At 38.0% G+C, this 20,187-nt stretch overlaps 1 protein-coding gene and 2 long non-coding RNA genes across 4 annotated transcripts; 1 reads left to right on the top strand and 2 right to left on the bottom strand.

Annotated features, from left to right (window-relative positions):
• Positions 1-6,546: 6,546 nt before the first annotated feature.
• LOC143306622 (uncharacterized) lies at positions 6,547-11,897 on the bottom strand. Of its 2 annotated transcripts, none has more exons than XR_013063985.1 (8): positions 11,710-11,897; positions 10,542-10,771; positions 10,285-10,409; positions 8,368-8,659; positions 8,020-8,178; positions 7,134-7,282; positions 6,895-7,063; positions 6,547-6,716 (listed from the first exon to the last, which is right to left on the bottom strand). It is a non-coding gene; the product is annotated as an uncharacterized LOC143306622 (long non-coding RNA). The 2 variants fall into 2 exon arrangements; XR_013063986.1 differs by lacking the exon at positions 11,710-11,897 and adding an exon at positions 11,046-11,429.
• Positions 11,898-14,899: 3,002 nt separating this feature from the next.
• Positions 14,900-15,900, bottom strand: LOC143306621 (uncharacterized). Its single transcript, XR_013063984.1, has 3 exons — positions 15,600-15,900; positions 15,406-15,525; positions 14,900-15,214 (listed from the first exon to the last, which is right to left on the bottom strand). It is a non-coding gene; the product is annotated as an uncharacterized LOC143306621 (long non-coding RNA).
• On the top strand, positions 15,896-19,711 carry LOC117610860 (uncharacterized). Its single transcript, XM_034338687.2, has 2 exons — positions 15,896-19,406; positions 19,509-19,711. The coding sequence occupies exon 1, from the start codon at positions 16,037-16,039 to the stop codon at positions 18,446-18,448; it is 2,412 nt and encodes an 803-aa protein (XP_034194578.2). The 5' UTR covers positions 15,896-16,036; the 3' UTR covers positions 18,449-19,406; positions 19,509-19,711.
• Positions 19,712-20,187: the final 476 nt, after the last annotated feature.

Below are 20,187 nucleotides of genomic sequence, written 5' to 3'. Positions count from 1 at the left end.
GGGCGGAGGCGCAATATTGGACGGTTGGACTTGCGAGGAGCAAGGGGACGGCAGCTCTTTCAGGTGATGGGAAATCATGGAGGCTGCGTCGAGGTAAGCTTCTTCTGTGACCGAAAAGGCGTCCTCTTTGACGTATGAACTAGAACTCGCCTCCTTGCATCTCATCAATTTACGGTGTCCGCTAAGGAACGTGTCCCAGTATCGGTTGAGCAAACCCTGTCTCTGCTCTAAAACCGCTCCCGTCAGCTTGTCCTTTCCTAACTTGCATACGTTAGCCCAGAATCTTTGTATCCACCCCGCTACTTCCTCTTGTTCACGCAGAAGATCCGAAAAGGACGTAGTCATGATCGCAATTCAAGGCGAAATTTAATTTAATATTTCGATAGAAAACCACTGAGACCGTGCTTCTAAGCCTTTCAACGCGTACCGTAATGTTGGTAAATATTACTTGCGCTGACTTACCCAAAGTCGTTAGGCTCTCGGCGTGACGTCACAAAGCGTGGTCGTTGCCGTTGAAACAAAGGATGGTTACGTAACCGGCTTTCAATCGGCTCTTCTTTTCAGATTCCTGGTTGGAGATTTTCGCTGATCTGGATCGCCGAAGAAGTTCTCCACAGGTGAAGAAGAAAAGCCAGATGCACTTGAAGCACTGAGTTCACTTGCGCGTTTTTCCCGAAGCACCGTTGTTCGTTTAACGAAATCCGGCTCGAAGGACCAGTTTGTTCCGGCAAATTTCGTCGCGGCGTATTTCCCGCGATTGGAAATCTTTAGGAAAATAAGCGAGGTGCCGGATCGCGTTTACCGAAGCGCAGGAGTCTTGAAAAGGCGGAAGCAATGAACTCCACAGCAACGTGTTGCGTAGTTTTAGCAAAAACTCGTTGTATTTAATAAATTAACAGTTAGTCTTAGGAATAAAAAGTTTATATTTCAATCCTCTATTCACTGAATTAATCCGCGTTATTGCGGTTCGCCGAAGCACTTGGTTCGAGCGAAGCGCCAGAAAAAGAAAAAAGGAGAGATTTGCGGATATGAATTCTCCGAAAAGCGTTCGCGAGAGTTTCCTTGAAAACAAGAGTGAGCCCCGTCGCAGAGCGACGACAGGCTCGCACCTCTCCCTCTCTCTCCCGGCGTCCTCGCCCCACACCGCTGGCCAACGGCGTGAGAGAGATGGGCGCCGATGAGAGAGGGATGGCAATACGACAGAAGTCAGTCGCGTTAGACATTCGGGAAACAGTTCGCTCGAACAACCATCTCACAACGTCAAATAACGCATATAGTCAGGAAAGTCACGTAGGACCAATCAAGCAACATCCAGTCAGTTAATAAAATAAAATAAACCAAAATAGAATCAAAGCAACCAAGGCAGCAGGTATCTAGCAGAAAGGAAATATAAAAGAAAAGAAAAGAAGCAAACAAGGTAATGATTGTAATAACGCATAATAAATTTAAACAAGAGTAGCACAAGTTAATGACATGAATATTAATTCCTACAGGAACAGCACACCGTCATCAAAAAGCTATACTATTATCGAAGAGAAACGGCTTGAATAAATTAAATTAAAGAATACCAGAGAAGAATATCAAAATGTCAAAATGTCCAAGGAATGTCCAAGGATAGAGGTGACAAGAAATAAAATAAAATAAATGATGGTAAACAGTGATACGTGGCACAAATAAATTAAATATAGAAAAATATATATAGGATAATCGTATGCAAACAAACCATAATTATATTAATATTAATACCATTTACAGAACTTATCATGAGTCAAAATAAATTAAATCTTAACAGTTACCTTGATTCAATTAATTCAGAATGAATGAACAATGACAGCATGAAATGAACGACTGAACAATGAAATCAATTAAAGATATTAAAGAAGAATGAAGTAAAAAATAATAATAAGCATAAAGTATAAAGTGAAGGCCGTAACCAACCTAATGTAGATAATGTAATGTAATGCACTGTAATATAAGTAATGCAATATACTGTAAAACAGAATGTAATAATAAACTGAATACAAAATACAAAATACAAGAAATGAACTCAATAAATATAAACGTAAAGATTATTAACTACAATACTCTATTTCTCACTAGAGTAGATTATAAGTTAGATTGTAAACGGTAAATGGTAGATGATAAATGATCATGTCAATACAATTGCAAACAGAACTAATTAATGAATGACATATCAAAATAGAGTAGCTAAAGCAACAAATAAATGAACCAAATATAAAGTACGCAGTTCAATAAACACTATACCAGTGTATAAACTGAAATAACAATAAAATGAAATAAAATAAAATAGAATAAATAAATAAGTAAATAATAAATAAGAGTACTTGAATGATAAGATTATAATAAAATTCACGCACAATCAAAACATTTGGATGGACAAAACCACTTATCATTGTAGAGAGAGCAAAACGTAATTAAAATAAAGTAAAATAAAGTAATATAAATCATATCCATTAACTTTAATTGATCAGAATGAATGAGTGAATGAATAATGAATAATGAATAAATAATAAATGAATGAATGGAACGATTAAGGAAATTAAAGATTAAGGAAAATAAAAAAGGTTGAAGGCGTGAGTGAGACCAAAAAGCAGTAATATGTCAGAACGGATAAACAATGAGAGAATGAATGAATGACTGAACAGCGAAATAATCAATTAAAGATAATAAAGAAGAATGAGGTAAATAACAAGATAAATAATAAGGCATAAAATATAAAGTGAAGGCTGTAACCAACATAATGTAAATAATGTCATGTAATGTAATGTAATATAATGTAAAACAAAATGAAATATACTATAATAGAATACAAGATACAAGAAATGAACTCAATGAAATATAACCGTAAAGATTATTAGCTACAACACTCTATTTCCTCACCAAAGTAGGTTATAACCTAAATTATAAATGGCAAACGATTATGTCAATGCAAATGCAAGTAGAACTGATTATTGGATGACGTATCAAATTAAAATAGCTAAAGCAACAATGAAATCAAATGTAAATTACGTAGTTCAATAAACACTATACCAGTGTATAAACTGAAATAAGAATAAAATGAAATAAAATAAAATAGAATAAATAAATAAGTACATAATAAATAAGAGTACTTAAATGATAAGATTATAATAAAATTCACGAACAATCAAAGCATTTGGATGGACAGAACCATTTATCATCGCAGAGATAGCAAAACTTAGTTAAAATAAGTAAAATAAGGTAAAATAAATCATATCCATTAACTTTAATTGATCAGAATGAGTGAGTGAATGAATAATGAATGAGTGAATGGAACGATTAAGGAAAATAAAGAAGGTAAGAAGGCGTGAGTGAGAGCAAAAAGCATGGATGTGTCAGAACGAATAAACAATGAGAGAATGAAAGAATGAATGACTGAACAGTGAAATAATCAATTAAAGATAATAAAGAAGAATGAGGTAAATAACAAGATAAATAATAAGGCATAAAATATAAAATGAAGGCTGTAACCAACATAATGTAAATAATGTCATGTAATGTAATGTAATATAATGTAAAACAAAATGAAATATACTAAAATAGAATACAAAATACCAGAAGTGAACTCAATGAAATATAACCGTAAAGATTATTAGCTACAACACTCTATTTCCTCACCAAAGTAGATTATAAACTAAATTATAAATGGTAAATGATTATGTCAATGCAAATGCAAATAGAACTGATTATTGGATGACGTATCAAAATAAAATAGCTAAAGCAACAATGAAATCAAATGTAAAGTACGTAGTTCAATACACACTATACCAGTGTATAAACTGAAATAAGAATAAAATGAAATAAAATAAAATAGAATAAATAAATAAGTATATAATAAATAAGAGTACTTGAATGATAAGATTATAATAAAATTCACGCACAATCAAAGCATTTGGATGGACAAAACCACCTATCATTGTAGAGAGAGCAAAACTTAATTAAAATAAAGTAAAATAAGGTAAAATAAATCATATCCATTAACTTTAATTGATCAGAATGAATGAGTGAAAGAGTAATGAATAATGAATAATGAATGAATGAATGGAACGATTAAGGAAATTAAAGATTAAGGAAAATAAAGAAGATAATGAAAATAAAGAAAATAAAGAAGGTAAGAAGGCGTGAGTGAGAGCAAAAAGCAGGAATGTGTCAGAACGGATAAACAATGAGAGAATGAAAGAATGAATGACTGAATGGTGAAATAGTCAATTAAAGATAATAAAGATGAATGAGGTAAATAACAAGATAAATAATAAGGCATAAAATATAAAGTGAAGGCTATAACCAACGTAATGTAAATAATGTCATGTAATGTAATGTAATATAATGTAAAACAAAATGAAATATACTAAAATAGAATACAAAATACAAGAAGTGAACTCAATGAAATATAACCGTTAAGATTATTAGCTACAACACTCTATTTCCTCACCAAAGTAGGTTACAAACTAAATCACAAATGGTAAATGGTAAATGATAAATGATTATGTCAATGCAAATGCAAATAGAACTGGTTATTGAATGACGTATCAAAATAAAGTAACTAAAGCGACCAATAAATCAAATCAAATCAAATGTAAACTGCTTAGTTCGATAAACACTATACCAGTGTATAGACTAACAATAAATAAATAAATAAGTAAATAAGTAAATAAGGATACTTAAGTGATAATATTATAACAAACCATGCACGATCAAAGCATTTGAATGGACAAAACCACTCATCATCATAGAAATAAAAACTAAAGTAGAATAAATCATATCATATCCATTAATTTAACTTTAATTGATCAGAATGAATGAATGAGTTAATGAATAATGACGGAATGAATGGGAAGATTAAGGAAAGATTTAGAAAAATAAAGAAGGTAAGGAAAGTAACGTGAGTGAAAGAAGGCATGAATGAAAGCAAGAAAGCGTGAATGTAATACAATATTATAAGTAAGTAAGTAAAGGAAAGGAAAGTAAATGAGCACCCACCACGCAACAAATAAACTACACAAAACAATTTACACCAAAAGCACAAAAGCAATCCCTCATCGCACCACATCATTAAAACAAACACACTAAATCTGAAATAAACTAAAACAAAACTGGAACTGGAACAAGAGGAACAATTAAAAACACAACCCGGATTGTCCAATTTATTTATTTATTAATCAATTCAATTTATTTCAGCACATGTCACTGCTGCATCGTCGTGCAAAGACCAAAATGAAATATGTAAGCCACGATATAAGGAAGAAATAAAGGAATAAATACGATGAATACTATGAATGAGATAATCGAAAATCAAAATCGAAAGAACAAGAAAAGTAAACCGCGTAACCGCATAAACCACGTAACCACGTAACCAATAAACACGTTAAATACGTTGCACCACGGATATGAATCGATGAAAATGACAAATATAATAAAATAAAATAATAAACCAAACAGTAAGCCGAACAACCGGATGACAAGCGGACTACGTATTGAATCACAAAATAAAAGGAAATAAATAAATGCAATACCCGTAATGACGTGAAAGACATGAAATAATATGAACCATGAGATATGAAATATGAATGTAGATGGTAAATAAAATAAATAAAATAGAATACGATGGGTAATGAAATAAATAAAACGAGGCAGCAATGTAAATCGCGTAAACCATTAACACATGAAAAAGCGATATTAACCACTGATATTAATATATATAGAACCAAATAGAACGGTAAATACGATAAGACGATAAATAAATTGAACAATTAAATCACGCAGAGGGACGTAAATTGCGCAGGTTTATTAATCACACAATTATACCGTTGCGAATAAATAAATAAATAAAAGACAACAATGAGATAAAATAAAATTACGGTAATAAACGAATAAAACAGATAATGAATAGGCTGAACTTTGATTCCAGGGACATAAAATTATTGCCCTTTTTTCTTGCTCTTTAGTAGTTTTTGACACGTAGAATCCATAAATGTAGGTCGTAACTTTAGGAAATTAGCGGTTCAAAAGTTATGAGTATGTAAAGTTTCACGTTTTTAGGGTATTTTACACGCTACTTTGACGCCATGTTGCTTCCATCTATTATTTGATTGGCCCGCATAGATGAGCATTCGGCGGCCATTTTGGCGGGATAAATCAAATGTTTCATTTGAATTTTGTTCGAATTTGGCACTTCAATTCATACAAACACCTCGGTCGATAACACGGGTCGATAATCCCGTCGTCACCTAGCAAGTAAACGGAATCGCTGTTGCGCTGTCTAACCACCGATCCGAGCGCTCGCCAATTAAAACTCCCAAATTCGAACCGTTAGCATTAATGCGAAAGCAAGTGAGAGAGCGATTACCAAGCGACAACAGCGACCAAAAACGTTTCTTTACTCGAGTTTCGAGCAGTCTCAAATTCAATTCAGTGCCTTGCACCGCGGATTCTTAAATCGTGTAATTCCAAATTAAACCAAAAGTGATTTTGTAAAGTTTAATTTACGACTCATTGTGTACAAACTATCAGTAATACATAATTCGTGACCGCTAAGCTGTGTCGTTTATCTTCTCCTCGACGCCCACGTCTTTGAAAAGACGGAATCCACGCCATCCCAAAATTTCCAATTCTCGCCGAGAACAACATTTGGTCCTTCGAGCCGGATTGGAATCGAGGATACACCGGTAATCGTGAACCTAAAACCGACAATTTAACTCGTTAACGGCCATGAGTCACCTTGAAGAATTGCTGTACAAGCAAACTCAAACGTTACGATCTATTGATCGTGCGCTTCTCAATTTTAAAAAGCTCGGTCAAGCAAAAATGACCGCAGCCACAACTCAAAACCGGATGGCAATGTTAAAAGAAGCATACATCCAAAGCCAAGATCTGGACGCGAGGATAGCAGCATGCACCGACAACGCGACGAAGTCCAGTCTGCCGTATTTCGTCGACAACCAGTTCATCGAATCCGAAGAAAGGTACCAAGAAGCTCTGGACTACATGGCGGAGGTCCTCGCCAAGGCCACGCCTCCACCGCAATCTACCAACGCAAATTCAAACTCAACGACGTCGAAGTCAACGATTCATCTACCAAAGATTCAACTGCCGACCTTCGATGGCGCCTTCACCGAATGGGAGAGTTTCCGTGACCGCTTCACCTCACTGGTAAAAAATAATGATTCTTTATCAAACATTGACCGCCTTCAATTTTTGAATTCATCGTTAACGGGTGAAGCAAGCCGCGCCGTGAGTCACCTTCCTATAACAGACAAAAACTTTGACATTGCGTGGAAGATCATAACGTCGCGTTACGAAAACAAACAACGGTTAATTTCAACGCATTTGAACACGTTATTTTCGATTCCGTCTGTAGCGGCCGAAAACGCTCACGACCTTCGTGCGTTGCGCGATGGAACAAACATATCTCTCGAAATGTTAAGAAATTTAAACCGACCGGTCGACAAGTGGGATGACATGATCGTTTTTCTAGCAACGCAAAAATTAGATCGTTCATCGCGAAAGGCTTGGGAATTTCATCTTAGTGAAGCGACCGACTTTCCTACGTATGAAGAATTCGACGCGTTTTTAAGAAAAAGAATTCGCGCACTCGAAGCAATGCCTAATCCAAAACGCGAAAAGGCGAACGACGTTGATAAATGTAAACAATTTAAATCGAGAGCGATTTCAACCCATTCCGCGACATCTCAAAAAATTACTTGTCCGGTGTGTCAACAAACTCACTTAATCTACCAATGTCCGAAATTTCTTTCGCAACCAGTTTCCGAGCGCTTTCATTTTATACGAAAACAAAAACGGTGCGTTAATTGCTTCTCAATTAAGCACTCCTCCGCACAGTGCCAAAGCAAGCACTTATGCAAGGAATGTAATCAGCGTCACAATACACTCTTACATTTTCCGAACCAAAAGGATGCGACTCCTTCTACATCGAAAGCTGAGTCTGAATCTTCCGAAAACGCAGTTGAGATAAGTACTCACGTAGCGTCAAATTCTCCAAAAGGCTCATGTATTCTTCTTTCAACAGCGCGCGTTCAAATTCGCTCGAGTCAGGGTCGATCCGTTAACGCTCGAGCTCTTCTGGATCAAGGTTCCGTCGCAACCCTTATAACGGAGAATCTCGCTCAAACACTCCGTCTTCTGCGTACAAAACAGCCAACCAAAATCATCGGAATTGGAGAAAATCAATCACACGCAAGCCACACCGCAGAAATAATTATCACGCCAAGTAGATCAGATAAGCCAGCATATTCGACTACAGCGATCATTTTGCGATCACTCACAAGGTACGTGCCTTCAAAAAACCCAACAAATTTCAAATGGTCTCACCTTGCAGATTTGGAACTCGCAGACAACGAACCCATGAGCTCGGATCCAATCGACATCATAATCGGAGCAGATCTTTATGGTCAATTTTTGCTGCCAGGGCTGAGGAAAGGCTCCGCGTGTACCCCGACGGCACAAAACACTACCCTCGGGTGGATCCTCTCCGGTCCTTCCCAGCGAGTATCCTCACCTTCCTCAGTAGGAGTTCACCATCTTTCCGTTTTGGAAAACCTCGACCAAGACCTTTGTCGATTTTGGCAAATCGAGGACCTCTCAGCTCCAACAATCACAACTCCTGAAAATCAGATTTGCGAAGAGCATTTTAAAACCACGCATTCTCGCGCAAATGACGGACGGTACATTGTTCGCCTTCCTTTCAAAACACAATCATCAATAAATTTAGGCGAATCACGCTCAGTAGCACTTCGATGTCTTCGATCGTTAGAAAATCGCCTCATTCGCAATTCAGCGGTATCTAAACCTTATCAAGAGTTTCTGTCCGAGTACGAAACCCTCGGCCATATGAAACAAGTTGATCCTCTTCCATCCTCGCACAAAAACTGCTACTACATACCGCATCATGCTGTAATTCGCGAGAGCAGTGTGACTACACGTCTTCGCGTTGTTTTCAACGCATCCCGTCGAACTTCCGACGGAACCTCCTTGAATGATCATTTGTTCACAGGACCAAAACTTCAACAAGATCTTGTTTCGATCTTGATTCGATGGCGTCAATTTCAATATGTATATACTGCAGACATTGAGAAAATGTATCGTCAAATACTTGTGCATCCAGAAGATACCGATTATCAGAGGATTCTCTGGCGCGACTCGCCTCTTAAACCAGTAAATGAGTATCAATTGCTCACTGTTACCTACGGGACAGCATCAGCCCCCTATTTAGCTATTCGTGTTTTACACCAACTCGTCGAAGACGAAGGTGCCAACTTTCCTCAAGCAGTTTCCGTCGTACAGGATCAAGCATATGTTGATGATTTCATCTTCGGAGGAGATAGCCTCAACTCACTCCGTCAATTACGCGATCAGACGATCGACCTTCTAGCAAAGGGTGGATTCGTTTTACGAAAGTGGGCAAGCAACAATCCGGAGCTTATGTCCGATATTAATCCAAAAAATTATGGGCTTGCCACAAGTAAATCCTTGCAAGGAGACGAAACAATCTCCGTACTTGGCCTAACGTGGAATCCTGCATTAGATCAATTTCAATTTAAACTTTCAGAGCCAATCAACCGTCCGCAGACTAAACGTTCAATTCTTTCCACTATCGCAAAATTGTTCGATCCACTTGGATGGATTGCTCCAATAATTATTACCGGTAAAATCTATATGCAAACGCTGTGGTCCATTCGTTGCGACTGGGACGATGTTCCTCCATCGACGTTTCTTCAGGAATGGAAAAAATTTTGCTCACAATTGCCCAAGTTGGAGCACATCTCCATACCGCGAAAGATAGCTTATAACATCTTTAGAAGTCAAAGTCTGCATGGGTTCTCAGATGCCTCAACCAAAGCCTACGCTGCAGCCGTATATTCGCGAAACGTTCTTTACGATGGTACGATTTGTGCCTCTCTCGTAATCGCTAAAACACGAGTAGCTCCGGTCAAAACTTTGAGCGTTCCTCGATTGGAATTATCTGCCGCCTTGCTATTAGCTCGCCTATTAACATTCGTTCGAACAGCGTTAAATGCACCGATGCTTGAGAGTCATTGTTGGACTGACTCTACCATCACACTCGCGTGGCTAAAACAGCCTCCTAATCGCTGGAAAACCTTCGTCGCGAACCGCGTAGCAAAAATTCAGCAACTAATTCCCGATGTTCAATGGCATCACGTACCAACAGCCGAAAATCCTGCTGACTGCGCTTCTCGCGGAATAAACATTGACAAGTTAGAAACTCACCAGTTATGGTGGTCCGGCCCTCCTTGGTTAATAAAAGCGTCTAATTTCTGGCCTCAGTCTATTCCACAAACAGACGACGATCTGTCGCACGAGAAAAGAAGTCCTGCCCTTCCAAGTCTCGCAACCTGTGTTGAGCAATGGGAATTAGCCAATCGCTATTCTTCATGGACAAAGCTCTTACGTGTTACCGCATATTTAATTCATTTCATTCGTACACTTCGTACTCGCATCCAAAGCAAAACTAATCAAAAACTCACCATTATAAGCCAACCTACTGCTCCGCCGTTGATTCTCAAGCCAGAAGTTATCAACCAAGCAAAACTCTTTTGGTTAAAGGAGCTTCAATCCAACGCTTTTCCGGAGGAGAAGGGAGCCTTAGCAAAGTCCAAGCCAGTCCCAAAAACAAGCGCTCTCCTTTCTCTGTGTCCTTATTTAGACACCGACGGCCTAATCCGCGCAAAAGGACGGCTCACCAATTCCAAGCTTCCTGAAAACGCAAAAAATCCGATTATTCTTCGGTCACACCCGCTCCTAACACTCCTAATAGAATGTACTCATCGCCAATTGTTACACGCGGGCCCTCAACTCACTCTGGCACATTTACGAAACGAGTACTGGATAATTCGCGCCCGCGCTACAGTACGAAATGTTTTGTACAAGTGCATCTCTTGCACCCGCGAGAAAGCAATCGTGCCGAATGAGCTCATGGGAAACTTGCCATCACCGAGAGTCACCAAAACGGAGCGACCATTTATACATACTGGCGTCGATTATGCTGGTCCAATTCAGGTGCGAACCAATTCCGGTCGTGGCTATAAAGCGCATAAAGCATACATCGCGATATTCATTTGCTTAACAGTTAAGGCGATCCACATAGAGCTCGTAAGCGATTATAGTTCTGCAGCCTTTCTCGCAGCATATCATCGATTCATCTCGCGCCGCGGTCTTCCGAAGTCAATGTACTCGGACAATGGAACCACTTTCCAAGGAGCGAATCGTGAATTAAGAGCCGCATTTAACTCTTCAATTCAAAACGCCAATTTCGGCAATCGACTTGCAACCGACGGAATAGAATGGCACTTTTTGCCTCCGAATGCTCCTCATTTCGGTGGACTATGGGAAGCCGCAGTCAAAAGCACCAAATATCATTTAAAACGAAGCATCGGCTCTCATACTCTCACTTTTGAAGAAATGACAACGTTTCTATGTCGAGTCGAAGCCTGCCTTAATTCACGACCGCTAGGACCCATATCCGACTGCATTGACGATTACCGAGCATTAACACCAGGTCATTTTTTAATCGGAGCACCGTTAGTAACTCCACCAGAACCGAGCGTACTAGAATTAAGAGACAATAGACTATCTCGTTGGCAATGTTTGCAAAAAATGACCGAAACATTCTGGAAGACATGGAGCAATGATTACCTGCATACGTTGCACCAACGCCCAAAATGGAAGACGACGCAAAATCTCGCTCAAATCGGTCAACTTGTCCTGCTTCGCAACCAAAATCTTCCGCCTTGCCGATGGGAACTTGGCCGCATTATCAAGTGCCACCCAGGAGACGATAACCTCATCCGAGTCGTCAGCGTAAAAACGTCGTCCGGGGAATATAAGCGCTCTATTGCGAAACTTTGTTTCCTTCCAATCACACTTGTCACCGAAAGCGAGAAATCTACGACGTAAAAGCAAACTGCGCAATTAAAGTCATGTCTATTCACGTATCAAATCCGCACTTTGTTCGGTTCTTAATGTTAATTCGTAATTATTCTATTTCTTTATTAATTCGTATGTCTCGTTCTAGCTATTAATTAATAATCCATAATCTAGTAAGTAATTAGAATTTAAAATTGCACTCACCGTAAGCGTTGTCTCATCGCATGTAAGCACCGCAAGAAAAATTTCCGCATTACAATCTTGGGCGTTCCACGTTATTAATACTACGCACTTCACGTTGAATGAATTCATTCAACGGGGGGGCGGTGTGTTCGAATTTGGCACTTCAATTCATACAAACACCTCGGTCGATAACACGGGTCGATAATCCCGTCGTCACCTAGCAAGTAAACGGAATCGCTGTTGCGCTGTCTAACCACCGATCCGAGCGCTCGCCAATTAAAACTCCCAAATTCGAACCGTTAGCATTAATGCGAAAGCAAGTGAGAGAGCGATTACCAAGCGACAACAGCGACCAAAAACGTTTCTTTACTCGAGTTTCGAGCAGTCTCAAATTCAATTCAGTGCCTTGCACCGCGGATTCTTAAATCGTGTAATTCCAAATTAAACCAAAAGTGATTTTGTAAAGTTTAATTTACGACTCATTGTGTACAAACTATCAGTAATACATAATTCGTGACCGCTAAGCTGTGTCGTTTATCTTCTCCTCGACGCCCACGTCTTTGAAAAGACGGAATCCACGCCATCCCAAAATTTCCAATTCTCGCCGAGAACAACAAATTTGTTTTCCACGATAATGATTTCGCCGACCGCCTGTGCGAGTATTTATGGCGTCGATTTTGCCGCAAAAACAAAGTCGATATGATGGAATCATTAATGGAGGCAATTAAGAAACAATATATTTTTAAATAAGGTAAGCGGAAGTATTAGATTAGGTTAGGCTATATACTTAAATCCGACCGCCGTCAGGCGGTCGGCAACGCTTTCGTGAAATAATAATACTGTTGAAATGTAATAATTTCTTTTAAAGGGCCCTGTTTAAAATTTTTAGGTTGGTAGTATGATACATAGGAACTTTGAAAGCTCATCTATGCGGGCCAATCAAATAATAGATGGAAGCAACATGGCGTCAAAGTAGCGTGTAAAATACCCTAAAAACGCGAACTTTACATACTCATAACTTTTGAACCGCTAATTTCCTAAAGTTACGACCTACATTTATGGATTTTACGTGTCAAAAACTATTAAAGAGCAAAAAAAAAGGGCAATAATTTTATGTCCCTGGAATCAAAGTTTAACCAATGAATATAACGCAAGTTGCATAAATTATCAAGGCACACTACCCCACTGTACTATAATAAATAAATAAAATAAATAAATGAAACAAATGAAACAAATAACACAGAATAACACAAAATAGTATGAAATATAAATATGTAAGTATAAACAGCGAAGGAAAAGTAAAATAAAATATAGAACACTATAAACGATAAAATAATGAAGCGAAACATAAAATAAAATGAAAATTGATAAACGCGTTAAAATGACAATAGAAAATAATGAAAATAATAAAATAAGAAAAGAAAATAAGAAAATACGATGAATAAATATGCAAAACCGGAAACACTGGATAATCGAATAATCGAATCGATTAATCGATTGTGTTAATAAATAATAAATAATTAAATAATACAGCGGAATAACGCGCCAGTCAAACGCATGCAACCAGATAGTAAAATAAAGTAAATTAATATTAATAACACAAATAACGATGAAATAACGATGAAATATCGAAAAATCGAAAAATAATGAAAAATATCGATGCACTTTCACACAAATCACTTAATAAACCGACGCAATTAAGGGCACAGACTCCTTGTGCCATGACCTGTATGCGTGCACTCACACAATCAACGGAAAGCATGCACGTATACGCCATGCGCGAGAGAGACATTCAATTTCGTAGAATCGATTTTTCGTCTTGATAATTGCATAAATAAAATTTTCGCGAGTACAGCACACACGGGTAGACTTCGGCACAGGTCGGTCTGGTCCGCTTGAACGCTAATAAACACCATTCGTTGAGAAAAACCGTATTTTCGAAATTGTAAAATTGAGACATGTAAGATTGTAAGCAAACAACATGGCTGCCGAATGCTGCGTTCGGCTGCATTTTAGCAAATATTGGACGATTTAATGGTTTTTTCACCGACAGCACACCAGACCGACTTTCCTTAAACTAGCACAATATCACTGAAATTCGATTTTTCACAATTTATCACTTCTGGAAGACGTAAAATCGATTCTACGATTTGCACGCATCAGACGTAAAATAGACATAAGAATAGTTCAATGATTTTCCGTCAGAGGCATTGATGGTATATTTGACCACGTTATCATCAGGGTCGATAAAAACACAAATCAGTCGATAAATGTAAATTCTAATTTGACACCACCAACGGCTACGCGAATATAGCCACAAGTAAGGCATAGTTGCCGCAACGTACTGTTCACATCTGTTACAAATCGAATCATCAGCTCGAGCCGAGAAAGAGGTCCGAGAATGAAACAATACATATATTAATGTGTGCAACCATAAAACTGTTTAATTCATATTTATAATCATGTTTTTTTAACAATGCAATTAAAGATATGCCAGAAGAATGAATTATAAAACTTGCTTATTTCGCAATATTTTACAAAATAATACACATAACGTACGCGACCATAAAACTTATAGGAATGAGAACTACAGGACATTATTAATTTCAAGAAGGTGAAGCGGAGGTAGTGAGAATGCAACAATTATTGAGTAATTCTTACATTAATTCTAAACGCGTCCTATAAATATAAAACAAATAATCGGCGGCCGATGCTCGCCGGTGACAACTGATCGCGCGGACGGCGTAATACGTGCGAGTGCGAGTGCGAGTGAGAAAGCAAGATGGCGAGACGGACTGTGTTTTGTCGCACAGAATGACATCGGTTTTGTCTGTCTCGTCGCGAATATTCTCACCCGCGAGTCTGACGCGATTATTCGCCGGAGATCCGCTACGAAGGGAATAAAAAATAAACAGATGTGTAATTTCTTGAAATTTTTTATTTATTTATAAAAATTAAAAACGTATTCTCCTCCTCCTCCACGACGGCCTCCTCGTCGCCCTTGGCGCCTGCCACCGCGATAGCCGCCGTGACCACCGCGATAGCCGCCGCGGCCGCCGCTGTATAAAATTTTTTTTAACATCTTCTTGATCTGAAATATAATAATGAATTTTAATATAATTGTAGCGGACTATATATTCCATTATGTAAGATTGTGACATTATTAAAAAACCAAAAATAATCGTGGAAATTCATTTGCTACTATTGTAGAAATGATTTCCGTTTCACGAAAATCTAATTCTGCCACATTCATTACATAGATAAATCAACGTTTTTACTTACTTGCGACGTCGACACCTTCTCCTTCTTGCTCTCCTCTTTTTCTTCTTGTTTTGCTTCCTTTTGTTCTTCTTTTTCCTTTTCTTCTTTTCTTTCCTCTTTTTTTTCTTCATCTATCTGCATCTATAAAGAAAGTAATTTATATATAAATAACGTAATATTAATGATATAATATTTTACTGGCCGATTATACGCACCTCCTGGTCTGACATCTTGTCTTTTGATTGTCTTTTGTCGTTGATGCTGAAACCACTCGAATGTTGGTGGGGATCAGGACCGTGTTCACTGTTTTATAAAATAGACCCTTTTCTAATTTCTAATTTCTAATTTTACGTATTGAATTTTTATTTTCATGTTATATATTTTTTTAATAATTTAAAATCATAATATTATAAATGAATACAAGTTGAAAACTTTTTTTTAAAATAAATATTGATGTCGTTGTTGTTTATTTTTCGTAGTCCTCATAAACACTCCCCACCACAGTGCCCTATGTTTCTCCGTAGTGCATTTTACGTTTTCGCGACAGTTGCTTTCGAAGCAAGAAATAGATAACATCATTGAATTTATTTCAAAGCTTTGAAAGTGTGTAGTGATCAAAGTGATAGGTGAATATTGTTGTGTGATAGTGACAATGAGTGATAGTGAAAATGTTTTCACGATTGAAGTGATTGAAGATAGGAGAAATGAATGCGAACAGCAATGTGTGATGGCAAATACAAGTCGGCGGCCAAAATTAACAGTTCATACGAGAAGATACTCGAAAAAAAGAGCATGCCGCGAAAGAAGGCGGCGGTTAGCCCTTCAGAATACGGCAAATTGTAAAGAAATTTTTGAAGAAACGACGAATGAATTGTTTGAAATTGAAGAAACAAACAATGCTGAAGATGGGATAAATATGGAAGGCACAAATTCAGAAAATGAAGAATTGATGATACAGAAAGTTGTAACGAACGAGCCTGAAGAACAATTCTGTCTACCAAGTGGCTTGAGTATCGTGGACATGCAGCACATCTTTGCCGAATTTCAAAAAATAGGTGACCATGCTAAAAACAGGGAAGACTGTGGAATTAGACACCTGAAAATAACCGGCATGAAACGGTCGGGTCTGAGGACCACCCTCAGTGTAATATGCGATATGTGCAAATATACAGGTGAAATCCACAGTGAACCTGACGAAAGCAATCACATGGAAACAAACCAGTGTGCCGTTGCTGGAACAATTGTGAATGGAGCCAGTTATGCCCAAATGGAAGAGTTCCTTGCAGCGATGAACATACCCTGCATGTCGAAGAAAGAATTTAGAAAACATCACGATGAAATAGTGAAAACATTAATTGTTGCTGCAGAAGAAGAAATGGTAACAGCGGCAGAGGAAGAAAAACGCTTGGCCATTGAAAGAGGCGATATTGTTTCCGGATGTGGAATCCCTCACATCCCCGTTGTGGCCGATGGAAGCTGGATGAAACGATCATACCGGACTGGAACGTACAATTCCGCGTCTGGAGTCGGCGTTATAATTGGATATCACACGAAGAAAGTTTTATTTATTGGTGTGAGAAACAAGGTGTGCAGGATTTGTCGATGTGCTGCGAAAAAGAAAGAAGAGCCACGAAAGCACACCTGTTTTAAAAATTGGAGCGCAAGCCAAGCATCAACGGCTATGGAAAGTGACGCTATAGTCGAAGGCTTCAAGACCAGCGTAGAAAAACGTGGGCTGATTTATTCAACACTAATTGCTGATGGGGACAGCAGCGTTTATAAAAAAATTATAGATGCAGATCCATATAAAGCACAGATTCGTGTAAAAAAAATTGAATGCACGAATCATTTATTGCGAAACTTTTGCAGAAAAATGAAAGAAGTTGTAAAGATGACAACACCTGGTCCATTCAGAAGAATCGTTGAAAGCAGCATTCGGCGAATGCGTGCGGACATAGTAAAAGCCGCAGAGTACAGATACAGTCAGCAAGTAACAACCGCTGAAAAAATTAAGAATTTGTATGCCGACATACACAATGTTCCTAGCCATGTTTTTGGTGAACACGCAGATTGTTCAAAACTACAATACTTCTGCGATGGAACGAGTAAAAAAGATGAAAAGAACATTGTTCCCGAATTGATGAAGATGGGAGTGTACGAACAAATCAAAGATATACTTCGACCTCTGTTGGCGCATGCTGAGAGTTTGCTGTATAACAGCAACAATAATGCCGTAGAAAGTTTCAACGGAATCATCGCAAAATATACAGGAGGAAAAAGATTGAATTTCGGCGAGAGGGGATCTTACACGGGAAGATGTGCTGCTGCTGTCCTACAGTATAACACAAAACAAGTGTTGTCGCGTCTGAATACGGCGATGAACAAGGAACCGCCCGTTATTTTACGCAAAATAGAAAATAGAAGGAAGAAAGAAAATGAGAAATACAGTGAAAAGAGAAAGGAAAAAAAAATTACAAAGCACGTGCGGAAACAATTCCGTTCTGAAAAGGATTCCAATTACGGACCAAATGCTGAAAAGCCGGATATGGCTAACAATATTTATGAATTAGAGCAAAAAAAACATATGGAAATGTTACAGAATTGGCAAAATAGAAGAGATGCCATTGAAGAAGAAACCATCGGTCAAGCGAAAAATCCGAGATGGTTGAATTACAAATCTAAATTATTGATGGCCTCAAATTTCGGACGAATATGCCGTCGTCGAATTGGCACGCTCTGTGGAAATTCAGTGAAGTCGTTAGTATATCCACGACTGATTAGTGCACCTGCAGTACAATATGGACAGGAATGCGAAAAATTCGCACGTGAACAACTAAGTGTGTGCATTGGTGTTGAAATTAAAGAATGTGGATTATTTATTGATAGTGCCATCCCGTTCTTAGGAGCTTCGCCAGATGGACATATAGACGAAGAGGGCATTGTGAAAATCAAATGTCCGAAAACGGCGGAGAATTTATTGCCGGAGGAGGCAATCAAAAGTGTTGCAGTTATTCGGCGTATATTTGCAGACGCAAAAGGAAATGAATTGAACAGGAACCACTAGTATTACTACCAAGTACAAGGACAATTACATGTCACAGGTAGAAAATATTGCTTATTTTGTATTTGGACCCGAAAAGGGTTAAAGTACATTAGAGTCGATAGAGACGATAATTTTTGGCAAAAGAATATGGAGCCAAAATTAATTCAATTTTATTTATTGTGCATGTTACCCGAATTAATAGATAGCCGGTACAATAGAGGAATGCCCATTCGGGAGCCTCAATTTATAACAGAGGAGAGAGCAAGCTTGGAAAAGCGCAAAAGGTCTCTCTCAGAAAGTAGCACGAATATTGCTACTGTCCGGCGTCGCACTGCACTGTAAAGTGCAGTAACACTGACTCTGTTGGTGGTTCACAATTGCATGAAATAGCAATTGTACTCGCGGATCATACGATCTCGTGAGTTACGCGATGCCATACTATATTTCTTAATTTGTTACAGATTTTCGAAGAAAGGATTCCCGAGAAGAGGTTTTTTGGAGCGAAGCGAGCGTTGGACTCAAAATTTATTTTTTCAGCTGAAACAATTTTTTTCTTATTCCCTTCATGAAATTATTAATGTCCTATATCATCTATTTCCATTAACTTTTTCTTTTTTCAATATTTATCTTCATTCATCTTCATTCATCTTTGCATGAACATTTTTGTCGTTGAGAAATTAAAAACAGCATTTTCCTCTTCTCGAAATAAATTAAAAAATTATATATAGGTATATTCAAGAAAGCATTACCTAACAGGACAAATGGACTGCGAATATGCTGTTTGATCACGTATAATCGGCAAGTATAATCTTACATAATTAATATTACGTTATCTATACATAAATTGCTTTCTTCACAGATGGATGAGGAAGAAGAAGAAGAAAAGAAAGAGGATAGAAGAAACAGGAGAAAGAGGTCTAAGGAACGAAGTCGAATAAAAGGGAAGAGAAAGGAGAATCCGAGGCCGTCAACGTCGCAAGTAAGTAAAAGCGTTGATTCTTCTATGTAAGAAATGTGGCAGAATTAGATTTTTCATGAAATGGAAATTATGTCTACAACAGTAGCCATTATTATATTTCAGATTAAAAAAATTCGATACCATAGCCATGACTGGGATGGCTGTCATGGTAATCGACGATGCAGACGTCGCGGAGAAAGAAGAGGCAGAAGCGAGCACTGGGCGGCAGGCGACGGGCGGCCGTCTAATTATTATTTATATACCTATATTGATAATATTTAAATGAATAAATTGTATATATAGATCAATTTACATCTGTTTATTTTCCATTCCTTTTCTCAAATTATTAATGCCATGTAGTTTTTATTCGTATAAGTTTTATAGTCGCGTACGTTATGTGTATTACAGAGTCTCATCGAATCTGTCGTCGCGTGTGACTCGAACATATGTATTTCTGCCGATCGGTACTACGTTGTTTCATTCATGATACTCCTTCTCTTTCTATCGCGCTGTCCTTTTCTATGTCCGCCTGGAATTAAAATCTCGCTCGGCTCGAGTGAATTCATTTTGCTAGATGGTCAGGATTGTCACAGATGTGGCAACACCGCGACAGATCTCTCAAATGATGTGATTCTACAACTACGCCACCTCACTTTCGTTTCTTATTCTGCATAATGATGTTAGATGTCACACCGTCAAATGTCAAATTTCTCAATTAAGTGTTTTCATGATTGGCCGATTCTTTCCAATGGCGCTTATATCGATTCGGAGGAGGCCTCGAAGGAGTCTGTGCCCTTAACGG

The sequence above is a fragment of the Osmia lignaria genome, unplaced genomic scaffold, assembly GCF_051020975.1.
Source record: "Osmia lignaria lignaria isolate PbOS001 unplaced genomic scaffold, iyOsmLign1 scaffold0016, whole genome shotgun sequence".
Lineage (NCBI taxonomy): Eukaryota > Metazoa > Arthropoda > Insecta > Hymenoptera > Megachilidae > Osmia > Osmia lignaria.
Note: the sequence above shows the minus strand (reverse complement) of the source record. Positions and strands in the feature narration are given on the sequence as shown.

Coding starts and splice junctions, on each gene's coding strand:
- LOC117610860 (XM_034338687.2), top strand. CDS start 16,037: ATGAGTGATAGTGAAAATGTTTTCACGATTGAAGTGATTGAAGATAGG.